This window comes from Thamnophis elegans, chromosome 4, assembly GCF_009769535.1.
Source record: "Thamnophis elegans isolate rThaEle1 chromosome 4, rThaEle1.pri, whole genome shotgun sequence".
Classification (NCBI taxonomy): Eukaryota; Metazoa; Chordata; class Lepidosauria; order Squamata; family Colubridae; genus Thamnophis; species Thamnophis elegans.
Window position 1 is genome coordinate 93,200,265 of NC_045544.1, and position 17,791 is coordinate 93,218,055.

A 17,791-nucleotide genomic window follows, 5' to 3' on the forward strand; every position below is an offset into this window, starting at 1 on the left:
TGAAAGAAATAGATTCTGGAGGAGAAAACACTAAAGGCTCCAAGTCTCAGCATTCTGAAATACTGAGGTTCACCCTTTCAGAATGCTGAATTTGCATTTTCTTTTCTGAAGCAGAAAATGCTAGCGAATGTCATTATTCTTGTGATGGTTTGGAGAAGAAGCCTTCTGAACCATCACGAAAATGAAACTCATGTGCAGGATGGGCTGAAGTAATGGAAAGGTAAGTGGACCTGTGAGGTAAGGTAGAGATAAGGTCTGTGTGCCAGTGGCCTAGCTGGCCAATGCCTCCCAATCCTAGGCAGGTTTCCACATGCTGGTGGGCACTGGGTCTCCCCGTGTTGCCCCCACCCTGAGCACCTCCACACAATTGTTTAATGAGTGCCATGGGAAGAACTTGGATTGTGGTAGCTGAGTAAGACAGTCACAGGGGCACTTTGTTTAATGACAGCAATCACATACAACCAAAATTCTGGGCACAACTGTAGTTCTAAGTTGAGGACTACCTCTGTAACTTCAAGACATTATCAGTTACCCTTTTTACTAGACACAAAAATGCAGACAACTAATATTTTATAGTACAGCAACTGAATTTTAATCTATTAAGTAACATATTCAACACTTATTTCCAAATGGTCAAACCATAAGACTCTTGTGGCTATTTTCATGAATACGGAGCCAGATAAAAACAATCTCTGAAGCAGCCGTACAAAGCTTGCCAACGATACAGTTGCTTTGGTATTTCAAAGCCAAGGGTTTTATATGAACTCCTGTGCAATGTTCAGCACTTCTTGCAGAAGCTTTGAACAGTTCTATCTTTAGAATACTTTGCAGATTCTATATATTTTGATTTACTTTAATCTAATATTAAGAAAAGATCATGGATGCAGTAACAAAATTGTTAATAACACTCCAAATAACTGAGAAATTTTCAATCAAGGTATTGTAAAAAATAAAGTGGAAATAAAACAAAAATCTTAAAATGTTCAGATTGTGAAATATTTTTGAAATGTACATAAAGTTATAAAAAATGTTAATTATATTATTGTGAAAATAAATATTTTATACAAAATGTAGCAGAAAGGTATAATTGTAGATTGTAGATTTGTAGATTTATTTATTTATAGGCTGCCCTTTTCCCTGAGGGGACTCAGGGCGGCTTACAATCAAAAAAGGAAGGGGAGTGTAGGACAATACAAAAAAAGAAATGTGCACAAAGTAAATTAGACAGTAAAACTCAACATTCACTCAGCATTCGGGAGGGGCAAAAATAAGATTATCCCCAGGCCTGACGGGCTAGCCAGTTCTTGAGGGCTGTGCGGAAGGCCTGGACGGTGGTGAGGGTACGAATCTCCACGGGGAGATTGTTCCATAGTGTCGGAGCCGCAACAGAGAAGGCTCTCCTCCGAGTAGTCGCCAGTCGGCACTGACTGGCGGATGGAATACGGAGGAGGCCAACTCTATGCGATCTGATGGGACGCAGGGAGGTAATTGGCAGAAGGCGGTCTCTCAAATAGCCAGATCCACTACCATGGAGCGCTTTATAGGTGGTGAGTAGGACCTTGAAGTGCACCCGGAGATCAACAGGTAGCCAGTGCAGCTCACGGAGGATCGGTGTTATGTGGGCGAACCGTGGTGCGCCCACGATCACTCGCGCGGCCGCATTCTGGACTAGCTGAAGTCTTTGGATGCTCTTCAAGGGCAGCCCCATGTAGAGCACATTACAGTATTCCAGCCTGGAGATCACAAGGGCTCGAGTGACTGTTGTGAGGGCCTCCCTATTCAGGTAGGGCCGCAACTGGCGCACCAGGCGAACCTGGGCAAATGCCCCCCTGGTCACAGCTGAGAGATGGTGGTCAAAAGTTAGCTGTGAATCCAGGAGGACTCCCAAGTTGCGGGCCCTTTCTGAGGGGTGTAAATTTTGTCCCCCCAGCCTGAGTGATGGTATGTTGGTCAAATTTTTGGGAGGGAAACACAACAGCCACTCGGTCTTGTCTGGGTTGAGTATCAGCTTGTTTGCTCTCATCCAGTCTTTAACGGCTTCCAGACCCCGGTTCATCACGTCCACCGCTTCATTGAGTTGGCACGGGGCGGACAGATACAACTGTGTATCGTCCGCATATTGGTGGTATTTTATCCCGTGCCTTCGGATGATCTCGCCCAGAGGTTTCATGTAAATGTTAAATAGTAGGGGGGATAGGACCGACCCCTGCGGCACCCCATAAGTTAGGGGCCTCAGGGACGATCTCTGCCCCCCCACCAACACCGACTGCGACCTGTCCGAGAGATAGGAGGAGAACCACTGCAAGACAGTGCCGCCCACCCCTATCTCCCGCAGTCGTCGCAGAAGGATACCATGGTCGATGGTATCAAAAGCCGCTGAGAGGTCCAGGAGAACTAGGATGGAAGCATGGCCTCCATCCCTAGCTCTCCAGAGATCATCAGTCAATGCGACCAAAGCGGTTTCTGTGCTGTAACCGGGTCTGAAGCCAGACTGGAAGGGGTCAAGATAGTTAGCTTCCTCCAAGGTACGCTGAAACTTGACTTTACCCTTTTGTAGTTTATTAATTTCAGAGGGACACTTAAGCACCTACTAAACTTTCTGCCACTTAAAGTGCTTATCTATGGTAAGATAATTTCTACGGCCTGTATATTTTTGGGGTGTGTCCTTTTAGATATGTTATCTTTAGAATTTTTACAGGCACACAAAACTAAAAGCACATACCCTTTGGGATCCAAAATTAAGCATTTTTGAAAACTGTACAACTTGCATGATGTTTTGTCAAAGTGAATTAATGCTAACTGACATAGTTTCTGAATAACCTTCAAAATGCTCTGCAAATTTTGTAGAATTGTCTGGCTTGGTACTAGTAGATGAAGATGCGTCCCAGAAAGAACTTGCTTCCAATACGAAGCATAATTTTAACAAATGAAAATGATAAAAGTAGTTCTGAAACCACGCATCTCTAAATTATTTCTTCTGTCAAAAAAAGCTAGTCCTTTTACCATTCCTAACCTAGAATACCTCATATCACTCTTCAAGAAGACTATGTTTTTAATCCACATATATCATAAACACATCTCAGATAAAAATAGCCAATGTGTAAATTAATAGCAATTTTATTCAGCATTTAAGTGAGCAAGTTACTAACTGGGTAACATTTTAGAAGAAGTTAAAATCTTCAGCCCCAGACATTTTCTTCCTAAGAGGACAAAAACATAATCTTACAAGTACATTTGCAAATCTGTAGAAAGAACCCCAGCATACACAACACTAAACTTTAGTACCAGGATACAGAATCAGATAGCAGGCAAACAGTGAAAGGCTATCAGGACAAGTGTTTTGGCAACCCAATCAAAGAGATTCCAAACGTCATTCAGGACTATTTACTGCAGCTTTAGTTCTGCCTTTCGAAAAGTCTTTCCCCTTTCTCAATATGGCTGTTTTGGAAGTCCTCTACAAATGCAAGGCTGTTAACTCAATTCCAATCCGTGATCCGCTCCTTTTCGGGGATCACACACCAATTCGGGGAGGCCTGATTCTTGGCCAGCCAATTAAAGTCGTCCACCTGGTCCCAGTTGTTCTTGCTTCGGTCAAGCCCAGCGGTTTTGAAATCGGCATCCATGCCCGGGTAATCCCACGAGTATGGGGCGAAGCGCACGGCGCTGCAGTCCTCCAGCATCGCTCGGCTAGTCACTTGCACGTAGAAGCTCGTCTCCGTAGCGCGGTGGGTCCGGAGCTGCTGGCAGGCGAGGGCCACGAGGCAACCGCTGCACCCATCCACTCGCGCCGAGGTGGAGACGGGTCCGCACAGGATGGTGCAGTCATGACAGTCGAGCACCAGCAGCGTGTTGGGGTTGCCGCGTAACAGCACCCGGCAGCGCCTGAGGTGGGACAGCACCACGTCCTGCTGCAGGAGGTCGGTCGGGCCGAGCTCCAGGGTTCGCCCCTCGGCCCGGCTGAAGCCGCAACTGGGGTCCAGCGGCGCGGAGGTCGCCGCTTCCTTCTGGTCTTTGGCGGAGCTTTCCGGTGGAGGATGCTGAGCGGGCGGCTTGGACGGAGCGAAGGGCGTGTCTTTTTTGAGGGCTTTGGTGAAGGCGAAGCGTTTCTTCGGCTTCAACTGGAGGCGCCTCTCCGACAGCGCGCCCTGTAGCTTGCTCAGCGCCGCCTGGGCCTGCCGCACCTCATACGGAGCTAAGAAGCGCACCGAATCCGTCAGCAGCCGCTGCAGATCCTGCAGCCGCCGAGCCGCCTCAGATACGGATTCGGCATCCGCTTCGGCATCCTGAGCCGGCTCCGACCACAGCAGCGCTTCGATGGCCTCCCGCTCGCGGGCAAAGGAGGCGGTGAAAAAATCGCTCTGCTCTTCCAACACCGACTGCGCGTCCCGTTCTCGCCGCCTCTTCTCCGCCTCCTCTCGCCGTTCCACTTCTCGCTGATGCAGCCAGTCGGGAACCAGGGCGGAGAGGCCGGCAGCGGGCGGTACCCGTTCCCCCTCCACCGGCGCCGCGCCTTCCGAAAAGGCCTCCATCTTTCTCTCTCTCTCTCTGCAGCGGCTTCAATTACCTCGTAGTAAGACGGAAACGGATTGGCTCATTCCGTGACCGCCGCCCAGGATTTGTGAAGTGACCTTCCCAGAGGACGTGGGCGTGTCTTCTCCACATTTTAAAGGGCCCCGGATGGTAGTAATTCAAAGGCTGGCGAGAAAAATGCGTAAAGCGGGGCCTGTTTTCCTTTAAGAGGGAATATTAACAACCATGACAGCAACCAACCGCGTTTTAGGTGAAAGGTAGCGCGGTCGTTTGAACTCAGTTCTCGTCCAAATAGCTAACGATTCCGTCTTCTTACTGACATGCAGAGAACGATTTTTCTGATATAAATGGTAAAACAGGAGTTTAGGTAGTAAAGTAGTCTTCTACTTATGACCACAACTGAGCCCAACATTTCTGTTGAGACATTTGTTAAGTGCATTTTGCCCCATTTTACAACCTTTCTTGCCACAGTTAAGTGAATCATTGCAGTTTTTAAGGTAGTAACCCAGTTGTTAAATCTGACTTCCCCACTGATTTTGCTTGTCAGGTCACAAAAGATGATCACATGATCTTGGGGCATAGCAATGGTCATAAACATGAGTCAGTTGCTAACCGTCCAAATTTGGCTCTTGTGACCATGGGGATGCTGCAAAGGTCATTAACTGTGAAATATTGTCATAAGTCACTTTTTTCAGTGGCATTGTACCTTTGAACGGTTATTAAATGAACTGTTGTAACTCGAGGTCTACCTATACATGTCTATCACATTCTCAATAAGGGTAGAGATAGCATCCATGAATGGGTTAACACGGTCCTTACTCTGATTCAACTGAGTCTGATTATTAATTAATTATCGGTCTATATAACCCGCCTTCTGAGTGTCCTCACCCAGCTTTCCGACTCAGTCCACTCTGGGACGGTCGTGTTATCCACTACTGAATTCCTCTCTTGATGACTACCTTTGAATCTACTGAAATCGAATTCTGTGAGTTCTGGAGACTGCTATTCGTATTAAGCGTCTCTGATTGTCTTCCCCTGGCCGCTGGGCATTGCGCCACAGTCCCTGCCTCTGCCTCTGTCAGGACTTTCATCTTGCCACTTGTGGCTGTCAACGTCTGAGGTAAAATTAATTAAGGACTTGAGCCTATTCTGCAGCTCTGGCTGTGACGCTTCATGCTAACGATCCGTTGGGACTGCTTGTCAATTTGGCTGCAGGACTCTTTGTGGAGACGATCACTGACAGCCGGCTGTGATGTGGCTCGCCCGACCTCTGCTTGGCGTGGGGCTCCGCTACGGGTTCCGAAGCTGCACGGACAGTTACCTGGGCTGTGCGAGCTGCTTGAGGGGCGGCTAAGGGCGATCTTGCCAGACGGTCGCGGCCAGTGCATTTGAAGCCCAGACTGTTTAGAAAAAGTGCGAATGGAGGTGTGGGTGCCATTTTGAAAGTGGGTGGAGTCTCCTTCATGGGTGCCATTTTATTAGCGCTTCTGACAGCCGGAGGAGACGGCGGACAGCAGCATCATGGAGATAGCAGCTGAGGCCCACAGGAGCATGGCAGAGCCCGACCAGGGACTCTCCTTGGCAGGTCAGGCATCTGGCCCCTTGATTGTGACCCCTGAGCAGAATGCCCTGGGGAAAAAGGCCAGTGGTAAGGCTGCCTCCTCCTCTACACACAAGGGCTCTAAGCCCAAGAAATCCACCATCAAGGATAAACATCGGGAGAAGCAAGGGCATTTACCTAGGTGCTCTGAGAAAGGGGAGGCTTTACCCCCTCCCGCCTCAACCGTTTGCTGCCATTACAATTGGACATCACCCAGGGACCTTTCAGCCCAATGCTGCCTATCAACACATCGGGTCTGTGGGGGGATGTATCCCCTCGACCGCTAAGTAGAGCCCCTGAAGCTACCTTTACCCCAACTGCATCTGGGCTTCAGCAAGAGGGACATTTAGTGACCTGGCCAAATTTACCTCCAATGGTCATGGTACCACCTTCAGTGGGCATCCAGGACTTTTTGGCAGAGGCCATCCGCCAGGGATTGCAGCCGGTCTCCAACAGAAGGCCCAGTCAGCACCAGCCACCACGACTCGTATGGCTGCCCGTCCTGCACAGGAGGGGGTTGATCACCTTTCTCCAGTGGAGTCACAGCGTGGGGCCATAGAGAGGGGATGCCATTTCAGGGTACTCCACAGGGTCACTATCACCACGTATGCCAGCCTTTATGGCTGGGGTGCACACATGGGCATCACATGACACAGGGTCAGTGGAGTCAAGAGGAGGCGGAGATGAGCATAAACTGTTAAGAACTATGGGCTATCAGATTGGCGTTATTGAAGTTCCAACACTTCATTGAGGGTCAGCACGTACTAATCCTAACGGATAACATAATTGCCAAGGCCCATGTTAACAGGCAGGGGGGTACTAGGTCTCGGGACCTAATGATAGAGGCTAACACACTAGGCTCCTGGGTGGAGGACTACCTACACTTCATCAGGGTGGAGCACATATTGGGGAAGCTGTACGAGCGGATTGGCTCAGTAGGTCAAGAATCGACCAGGCCAAATGGCAATTACACCCTTCTCTTTTTCAGGAGATTGTACAGTGGGTCAGGGACCTGTTGGTAGACCTGTTTGCCTCCCAGCACAACGCCCAACTTCCCAGGTTCTTTTCGAGATTCCACACATCTGGAGTGGAGGGTGTGGATGCGCTTTGCTGCCCTGGCCCAGGGATCTCCTATATGCCGTCCCCCCGGTGCCTTTACTACCCAGGGTGATCCGCAAGATTATCAGTACAGGAACGGAGCTCATATTTCTGGCACCATACTGGCCGCGGCGACAGTGGTTTGCCGACCTTCAGCCACTATTGGCGGAGAGACCTTGGAGGATTCCAGCGGACAAGATTGCACTTCATCAGGAGTCACTGGAGCCGCAGTGGCTTCAGTTGACTGCCTGGAGATTGAGCGGCATGCTCTCCAGAGGGGTGACTTCTCAGATAGGGTGATAGGTACCATTCAGGTGTCCAAGAGGCCTTCGACTTTGCGTATTTACAACCTGGAAGGCCTATTGTGCTTGGTGTCGCTCCAGACACATCATTCTGGTTGAGTTTTTCGTCTCCCAAACCCTGGAGTTTTTACTGGATGGTCTCAAGAAAGGGTTGTTCCCCAACACTATCAGAAGACAAGTTGCGGCTCTTAGCACGATACTTACCTGGGGAGACGGACAGCCGATCTGTGGCCTCCGGTAGTACATTGTTACCCTGCCTGGGATCTCCCCAAGGTGTTTGAAGGCGCTTACTGAGCCTCCCTTTGAACTTTTGCAGGAGGTTCCCATATGAATACTTACCTGGAAGGTCACATTCCTGGTAGCAATAACATCTGCTAGAAGAATATCGGAATTACACGCCCTTTCAGTGCATGAGGATTTATGCAGGTTTTACCCTGACCGTGGTACTAAGGCTAGACCCCTCTTTTGTGGGGTCTGGTTCCATAGGGCTCAGGAGGTTATTCTTCCCAATTTCTGCCCTTCCCCAGTTCGCCAGCTGGAACAACGGTGGCACACATTTGATGTGCACCAAGCACTTGATGTGAACATTTAACGCACAACGACCTTCCGCCGCTCAGATGCGCTGTTTATTTCCTTCCTGGACGCCTCGTTGGGCCAAAAGGTATCGGTGGCTACCATAGAACGGTGGGTGCATAAATGTATCACAGCAGCATACGAGGCACGCCATGAGTTGATACCGGGTGTTATTGTCCACTCTACTAGGAGTGCGGCCACCACCATGGCGTGGGCCACTCACCCTGGACGAAATATGTAGAGCTGCAGCTTGGGCCTCTCCTTTGCCATTTATTAGGAATTATAAATTGGACAAATTTGCATTGAGGTTGAGGTTTGTTTTATTTATATGCCGACCTATTCCCAAAAGGGACTCAGGGCGGTGAACAACTCAAGCAGGAAAGGGAACACACAAATACAAGACAAGCATTTAAGATAGCCAACAACCACACCTGTTGAGAGGGGAAGGGAGCTCATCAACCCCAGGCCTGCCGACACAGCCAGGTTTTAATGGCTTTTCGGAAGGCCAGGGGAGAGGTGAGGGTCCGAATCTCTGCGGGGAGTTCGTTCCAAAGGGCCGGAGCTGCAACAGAGAAGGCCCTCCCCCGGGTCGTAGCCAGATGGCATTGGCTGGTAGACGGAACCCAGAGGAGGCCGACCCTGTGCGATCTAATGGGTCTTTGGGAGGTAATTGGCAGCAGGCGGTCTCTCAAGTACCCAGGTCCAATACCATGAAGGGCTTTATAAGTGATAACTAGCACCTTGAAGCGCATCTGGAGACCGATTGGAAGCCAGTGCAGCTTGCGGAGGATAGGTGTAATGTGGGTGTATCGAGGTGCACCCACAATCGCTCGCACGGCTGCATTCTGGACAAGTTGAAGTCTCCGAATGCTCTTCAAGGGCTGCCCCATGTAGAGCGCATTGCATTGGCTGATGCCGCATTCAGGCACAGGGTTTTACAGGCTGTTATTCTCAAGGTTTCATTTCGGAACAGTGCACAGCCCACCCTTGAATTAGCCAGGCTTGGGTATGTCCCATTCATGGATGCTATCTCCACCCTTATGAGAAAGGGCGTTGGTACCTACCTGATACGTCTCTTTTAATAAGGTGGAGATAGCATCAGTCCCACCCTTGTAGAACTGTTCCTTCTGGTTCTGGTTGTCACGTTTTTTCTGAATGACGATTGGGAGAGTTTAAATATTTTCTGGTTATGTATTATTATATTCCAATAAATTTTGTTTGGAAAACACGTTGAGTCTGTATTTATTTTCTTTGCCGGACAGCTGGGTGGGGACACTCACAAGGCAGGTTATATAGGTCGATAATTAATTAATAATCAGACTCAGTCCAAACAGAGTAAGGACTGTGTTAACCCATTCATGGATGCTATCTCCACCTTATTAGAAGAGGCGTATCAGGTAGGTACCAACGCCCTTTCTCATCAGGTTCCATTTTTTGGGTAAGTAACATGCGAATTGTGGAAAAGAAGATAGATACAGCAAGGCAAAAATATTCAAGGCAGCACTTCCAAGAAAGAACCTAGAAGTGTAATTTCCACCACCAATATTTACTATACTTTCTCTCCATACCTTTCTATCTTGACAAACAATCCTTGCTTTCACCACATTTACACACTAACATAAATTTTCCACTTTTTCTTTTTGAGAACAGTATGAACTTGGAAAAAATATATGTCATTTTCATCCAAGTTTTCTTGGGCTTTTAGAATTGGAGAAAGATGCGGACTTGGAATACTGTTGGATTCAATCAACAATATGTGAAAATTGTTCTGGAAAAGCTTGGGTAATTGTTTCCAGTCATTGTAGAATTCTGATCTACCATAGAATTTTAATGTAACGTTTTGCTTATTCTTTCCATACTGGCTTTGCTAGCCTAAAAAATGCTGCATGTTTGATATAGAAATTATATTGCCACCCAATTCTTGCATGTAAAAGATAGGCTCAGATTTTTGGGGTTAATGTGAAATATTTTTGCTATTTTATATTTAATTTATAAATTTATATTTATGCAGGTATATTACTGGTTGTCTATCCCTGGATTATTTAAACAAGGTCTTCTTATTAAAATTGGAGGAAGATGTGCTTCAGTCCCTGGTGGCAAAGTGCGATATAAATATCATAAATAGAAATTAAATAAAAATGTTAACTACCGTAGTTTTCGGATTATAAGAAGCATCTTTTTCCCTCAAAAAAGAGGATGAAAATCTGGGTGTGTCTTACACACTGAATACAGAATTTTAGGCCTACTAAAACCTGCCCCCTTTACAAAATGTATGTGCAGAGGGTTTGAGAGACTTGTAAAGTACTCCTGAGGGCTGGGGAAGGCAAAAAATAGCAAAACCTGGGCCATTTTGCCCCCACCCCCACGAGCACTCTACAAGTCTCCCAAAGCCTCTGCATCCCCCCCCTTTTTTTTTTGCTTGCAGAGGGTTTGGGAGGCCTGCAGAGTGCAAATATTTTTTTAAAAAATTTACCTCTTCAAAATCATGGTCTTATACTCCAGTGTGTCTTATAGTCCAAAAAATAAGGTATTAAGTATTTTGTTTGAATGATCCAAAGAAAGAAGTGAGTGGTTTTCAATTGCTAAAAATACACACACACACAAAACAAAAAGGAGTTGCTTTCTTGTGCTTCAGATGAGCTGCTGAGGATGTTCCAGGCAGATGCCATATTTGAATCACATTTGCCTTTTTATCTACCTGACCTCCTTGTTAAACTGACTTATTGAATCAGCTGCAAGTGGCTGGGTTCAGACAATGTGGTTTAATAAGTAACACATATCAGCTAAACATTAGTTGCCAAATTAAAGTGTAGATCTTTTTGGTTAAAAAAAGAGAGAGCAAAAACTGGAGAGCATGCCAATGGTAACAGCTATGCATATCTTTTCCGCCTTCTGAAACTTTAGCCTGCTGCCAGTCACTCAAGCTGATGGTCCCAACTTATCCAGGACTCTCCAAAATAATTGTTTTTAACAGTTTGTAGAAACATAGTACAAATGGGGGAAGAGGGGCTTTCCCAAAGTATAGGCAGTTAGAGAAAATATACCTATAAACTTCCAATTTTTACTTCACAACATTGGAGAATCATAAACAAGTTCCCCCAAAGTATTCAAGATAGGAGAGTAGAAACTAGGCAGAGAAAGTGGTCTGAAATGTTTGTGCTCTGGAGTCAAAACATGTAAGCTTTAATTGTAAAACTAGAATGTTGATTTATAATCAGAAGCTAATAGGAAACCAGTGCAGGGCTAAAGCACAAATGTAATTTACACACATCAGCACACTGCATGAAAAGTTACTCCGACAAATTTTCTTAACAGCAATAATATTTATTTTCTCCTAACAGATAATGAAAGAATGAGAAAAATGACAAGAGAAGCAAACTTTTTCTAATGAGGTAAGATTTTATAATAATAAAGGAAATAAAATAATCCCAAATGCCTACATTCTTTTAATCTTTTTCTCTTTGAAACTGTTCAATGCATATCTGGAAACTGCATTCTGTTCTTACTAATATAAAATAAAGAGAAGTCCTTTGGGTCTGCCAAATTTTTAAGCTTGGACTTGCTTCATTAATTTCACTATTATGACATGTGTCCACAAGATAATTCCTCATGACCACATAAATCTATGCATCCCTTTCATCCTTGAGTGAGCAAAACAACAATGATGTTATCCATTCAGTTGAGTCCTGCTCTTGGCAATTCTATGGCCAGGTCTCCACAACTTCCAATCTTGCGCTAGCAAAATAATATATCAACATAAATTGCACTGCCCCAGGATTAAGAGAGAGCCAATTTGGGCTAGTGGTTAAGGACCGGGCTAGAAACTGGGAGAGCATGAATTCTAGTCTTAGCCATGAAAGACAGTTGGGTGACTTTCTCAGCCTGACTCATCTTACTGGATTGTTGCTGTAGGGAAAATAGGAGGAAGAAGGAATTTTAGATATGTTTGCCACCTTGAATTATTTATAAAAAAATCAAGGCGGGATATAAACAAACAAGCAAATAAATGAGTCAGAGATTGGTGCCAACCCTCATATGTTTCATGAGGGACAGTTTCAAGGCAAGTTTCATGGACTCCCTGACATTTTTCCATCCCTATCCAGCATCATTTTATCTGTAAGCCACCCTGAGTCTCTCGAGAGTGGGCGGCATACAAACCCTATAAATAAATAAAATAATCATCTATAAATAGAGAAAACACCAGATTATTCTTTCTTTATAATCTCACAGCAACTTTGGAGAATTTAGATGCTCCCTTCATCTTCATCTTCCTGGATATTCAACCCTCTCTTTCTCTCTCTATATATATACCATAAGACTATCAATCTGTATAAAAACCTAATCTACAGAACTGGCCAGTGATCACATGCACCTTACTAGGGACAGGGGTAAAATCCACTTACCTTTGCTACTTGTTCTGTAGCAATGTGAGCATGCGTGCCTCCTGCGCATGCACAGAGCGTAAAAAAGGTAAGGTAAGCGAACAGCGGGGGGGGGGGGGAATCCACTATGCTACGAGATTTAGATTAGCTAGAAAGCAGGAAACCCTTTCTAGCTAATATAAATCACGTGTCACAGCTGATCATTAGAAAAAAAGGTTCACCCGAACCGGTTTCTTTTTTTTTTTTTACTACTGGTTGGGCAAACCAGTTACATTTTTACTACCTGTTCGGGCAAACTGATCCGAACAGGTAGCATTTCACTCCTGGGTAAGGATCATCCTACCAACCCCTCTATTATATTTTCCTCCTAGTAAACAGGAGAGTATTCATTTAATGAACAAACTTCTCAGAACCTTGATAAATAATCTATATGCTATTAAAACGCTCGGTAACCTTTAACTGGTGGAAATGGTGTATCACAAGGCAAAACCTTTTCAGTCAAGATACTTCAAATAAGCTAAGTTACAGAATGTTAGGACCCATTGCTACTGAGGAAAAGAAATTTGGGAAAGTTGTGGCTGCTTTACCACTGCTGGGTTTTTGCTGCTTCAGCCCCGCCACTGCCATGCTGCTGTAGTCACATCATCCTCATTTTCAACATTCCCAAACAACTTTCTGGCCTTTCCTGCAATCTCTTGTTCCCTCCCACACCAACCAGCAGCTCTCTGCTGGGAAGGGAAGGAAAGATAAAGGGAGAAATGAAAAAAAGAAATGGAAGGAAGAAGGAGAGAAGGTGGAAGAGGAAGGAAGGAAAGGCAGGAGAAGGGAAGGATGAAAGAAAGATGAAAGGAAAAAGGGGAGAAGGGGAAAGGAGGAAAGTGCAGAATAAAGATGGAAATCAAGGAAGATAGGAAGGAACAAAGGAAATGGGGGGGAGGTAGGTAGGAAAGAGGTGGGAGAACCTGAAGAAGCCAAATTTTTCCCCTCTTCGATTTCCACTTTTCACTAGTTACACCAGGGGTGAAATGCTACTGATTCACCCAAACTAGTAGTAAAAAATAGTACCGGTTTGGGCAAACCGGTAGTTTCTATGATCAGCTTTGCGACAATCAGCTGTACCGTGTGATTTGTATTCAAACCCTGCTTTCTAGTGAACCCAAATTGCGTGGCACAGCTGTTCCCCTCCTTGCTGTTCTACTTACCATTACAGATTCAGAAAAGGCTTCTTAATCCTCCTTTTTCAGCACTGCATAATAGCTCCTGCGATGCGCATGCACATATGAAGCAAACCGGTAGTGAAGCCAACTGTTAGCAGACTTATTCACCTCTGAGTTACAACAAGAAACAGCACCTCCATGATTTGACATTCCATAGGTTTGGTAATTAACCATAAAATAAAACCATAGGTTTGCCATCACGGCTCTAGGCTGTCTGGATGAGGAGTTCTTAAATGTTCTACCCAGGACTCATTTTGTCCCAGTTCTAGGAAAACAATCCAGAAATACAGAATTCTACCAATTATGAAATACAACAGAGTATCAAAATAATAATGCAATTTTACATGTAGTTAAAGTTGGTAGAGTAATAAAAAAAGACAACTGAAAACACAGAATTTGAAAATCAATACAGTCAGTTCAACTATTGTAAACTACTGTGATTACTTATTACCTCTTTGAATATATTCTTGGGATTCAGCACATATCTTTTTTAAAATAGAGGCAGATTATCTGGGTATTCTGTTTGGATATCCATAAGCAAGGCCTCTCCCCACCCCGAAGATTCACAGAATATGACTCTGCTTTGCTCAAAATAAACTTCCACCTATGACATCTGGGATTCAGCTAATAAATTAGATGTTATCCATTACCAATTGGTTCTTGGTGGAACAAAAGGTCCAATCTGGTTTTCTTCAGTTCTTCCTTTGAATTGCATAGGAGAAACTCTTTTTGGGAAACAAAAGTAGAGGTCAGTTAATAAAGTGCTTTAGGGTACATTGAAGAGCATACCAAAAGCAGAGTTTTGTCACAATTACTCAGATGTCTTGACACCATTCCCACTATTACATCTAAAAGGCCCTATACGTTTTGAAGGTGAAAGGTTAACATGAGAGCAACTATCAGATGCCTTACCCCAGTTGCATATTTCTATGACTGAACTGGTGGATGTAGTTTCAAATAAATCTCAGCAGAGACAGAAATAAATATATCAGTTATCTAAAAGAAATGAAAACACGTCAGCAATCTTAGAGTACACCAAGTTCAGGAATGCTCTGTAAATTATGAAGTACACTTAATTTAAGACCTTAGTTATGATGGTTTATACCTAAAATAAAGAAAACTAAATCTAAAAGCAAAGACTGAAGAACATGCTATATGTTGTTACTATGTAAGATAATTAAAATATTCTTGATCCTTAACTCAGATGAATATTAAAATGTCTTGACGCTTTGTAGTTTAGCTTGTAATCCTATACACACAATACAACCCAATGACATAAATTCTTGCCTTAAAGTATAACTGAACTCAACAAGGTTTACTTTATATATATACTTATACATATACATATACATACATACATGGAAAGATTACAATAAATTATTTCTCAGCTGTCAGACATCATACATGCACATGTATACAGGTACTTGAAGAAAAGCATAGCTTAAACTTCTTTCTAAAAATAGTGGAAGCAATAGTACCGAGGATGGGGGATTAAAGTTTTCCCAACAGTTATGCAATTAGCAATTTTCCCTTCAAGGAAGTTCATTTTGCTGAATAGCACACAAAAGCAAATAGAGGACAGAATAAAAATAAGATATTGGCAAGGCTTTTCTTACGCTAGTAAACATTCCATAGAAGGATATATTTAAAAGTATGGTTCCTACAGAATATTCTGTTCATAAAGTAACAGAAATGTAATTGTAAATACTGTTCCTTCTATGTTTAACAGTTAAATATATTTAAAACTTATTTTCTGTCTTTTGGGCATATACAGCAAGAGATACCTAAAAAGCACTTAAAAAGTGCTTAAAAGTACTTGTAAGATATTTTTAATTATAGAGTCAAAAGATTGGAGGGATTGAAAGGGATCTTGAAAATAATCTAATTTGACTCCTTCAAACCTGTGCAGGAATTCACTAATACAATATTTCTGACAGATGCTGATATAGCCTCTTTTTAAATACTTCAAATGGAAAGTCTACCAGTCTTGGAACAGTCTTGGTAAACTGCTCTTACTATTAGCAATTTTTCTCCTGATGGCCAAATAAAATTATTTTCTTGTAAAATGTATTTTGTGATCCATCAAGATCCTTTTGGCACATGGCTTTTTTGCTCAATGTTTCTGTTTGACAAGATCCTGCTGAATCTTAATACTTCCTGTAAGCTGGTAGAATTTCATGACATACATCACTGAATGCTTTGCTGAAGTTGGGATCTGTGTCCACATGTCCACACTTCTGTGATCAATTAAACTGGTATTCTCTCAGAAAAGATTAATTTGGATTGCCATTACTTGTTCATCATGGTTCTTGCCAAGCAATGCTATTTTCTAAATCCTGGCAAACTGACTACTCAATGATTTGTCTCTTGGTCTGTGTCAACATCAACCTGTCCTGCCTTAATTATTTAGCTCGTGGTTTTCTCCTCTTTTGAAGACAGGAAAACATTAGGTCTACTTCACTACACCTATCCTTTATGATCTTCAAAGGTCATAAGAAAGAGGTCTTGAGATGATATCTGCAGATTGTTAATGGTAGCTAGTTACTACATCTTATTTGAGTTATTTTGAGTTGCTGTACACACTTGAGTTGTTTCACACATTGTTTTAATAGGTCCATTTCAACACAATTCTTCCTGGTGCGGAAGACAGAACAAAGTAAGATCTGAGCTCTGCTCTTTCCTTTTCATCTTACTATTCTGCCAACCTCTTATCAGCTGGTTCATTCCTTTCTTTTTTCTACTGACAAATTAGCTCTTTTTTTTGCAGTTAACTTTCCTTTGCAAGTCTAAATTTCTTTTGCACTTCAGCCTTTACTTTTGTTTCTAAACTGGCCCAAAAGAAACAATTAAGTTTATATCTTTTTCTTAGTATTCTGAAACATTTATGAAGCCCATTAAAACGAACCCATCCATGGTAGTTTTAAATATTTCAGTGCACAATGAAAAAAAAATCTTTAAATCAAAATAATGAATATATTTCTGTTTCTATATTTATCTTTGTATTTGGATAGCATTAACTATAGATACTATTTTGGAGGTCTTGGGGGACCAAAAAGATGCATTATATACTCTAAACTTAAATTTGCTGTCTTGCAACTCTTCTTTTGACAGCATAGTAATAATGAGAAAGAAGTCAGGACCCAATAAAGTTGATAGAACTGCATGGGCAGCTCATTTTTTTTAACCTGTAACATGCAGTTCCGTTTAAATAATCCCAAACCTTTTCCACTTCCTTTGTTTACGTCATTTGAGGGAGGGAAGGAAAGAGGAGAATTTAAGTTAAAGCAATGCTTTTCTTGTTTTCTCAAGAAAAAAATAATAATCCAGCAACGGACCAAAGGGGTTAGTAAATCGTAACGTTGGTTCCATTAGAGGAGGACACTCAGTCATTTTCCCGATTAACTAAAAGTAAAGTTTTTGCTTTCCTGCGAAGGATCAAGAGATTATACCTTTGAAGCTTCAAACTCAGCTTTTTTTTCAAAGCAAACCCAATCTTTCGAAAGTGTCTTCTTCGCCCAGCGTAAAGGCAGGCAGGCAGCAGCAGCGAGCGATAGTTCAGTACCGCCGCTCCTAATAATGTATGTGAATGCGGTAGCGGCGTCCCCGCAGCCTCTGAGCCTCTCTCCTCGCCTTGTAGCTGGAACTCCCGCACTGGGCTCTCGCTATCCTCGCTCTCTCTTCCTTGCTCGCTCGCTCTCTCGCTCCCTCTCTCCCCCCTCCCTCTCTCGCTCTCTCGCTCTCTCTTACACTGCCAGCCCCTGATGTGATGGCGAAGAAACCCCGTTGACAAGGCACTGCTTTTTCATGACGGTGAGTTTCCCTTTGAGTGTATTATAATTTTGTGATAAAAATTTCAAGGAAAAAAAAAACACACAACCTCCTTCCTCCCTTCCTTCGGGGAGGGAAAAGAGAGGGGGGGAAATCTATCTCCAGACAGACAGAAAAGAAAAGAGGAGCAAATTAACAACCAGGAGTTGCCAAAACCAGGATATTAGGTTTCAGCCCAGAGAGCTATTGGCTCTGGGGCTAGGTATATAAATATATATCTGGAGAGAGAGGAGAGGAGAGAGAGAGGGAGAGAGGGGGGAC

The 17,791-nt window shown here is 43.7% G+C and overlaps 2 protein-coding genes across 2 annotated transcripts in view; one reads left to right on the forward strand and one right to left on the reverse strand.

Moving 5' to 3' along the window:
• Positions 1 to 3,099: 3,099 nt before the first annotated feature.
• Positions 3,100 to 4,592, reverse strand: TBCC (tubulin folding cofactor C). Its single transcript, XM_032214836.1, has one exon. The coding sequence runs from the start codon at positions 4,527 to 4,529 to the stop codon at positions 3,477 to 3,479; it is 1,053 nt and encodes a 350-aa protein (XP_032070727.1). The 5' UTR covers positions 4,530 to 4,592; the 3' UTR covers positions 3,100 to 3,476.
• An 8,723-nt stretch (positions 4,593 to 13,315) lies between these two features.
• BICRAL (BRD4 interacting chromatin remodeling complex associated protein like) overlaps positions 13,316 to 17,791 on the forward strand; it is a 30,843-nt gene continuing 26,367 nt past the window's right edge. The window contains exon 1 of the mRNA XM_032217028.1: positions 13,316 to 17,512. The gene's annotated coding sequence lies outside the window, so the exon portion shown is untranslated. The remainder of the gene's footprint in view (positions 17,513 to 17,791) is intronic.

What these genes read in the sequence shown, in the direction of transcription:
- TBCC (XM_032214836.1), bottom strand. Translation starts at nt 4,529, where the DNA reads ATGGAGGCCTTTTCGGAAGGCGCGGCGCCGGTGGAGGGGGAACGGGTA.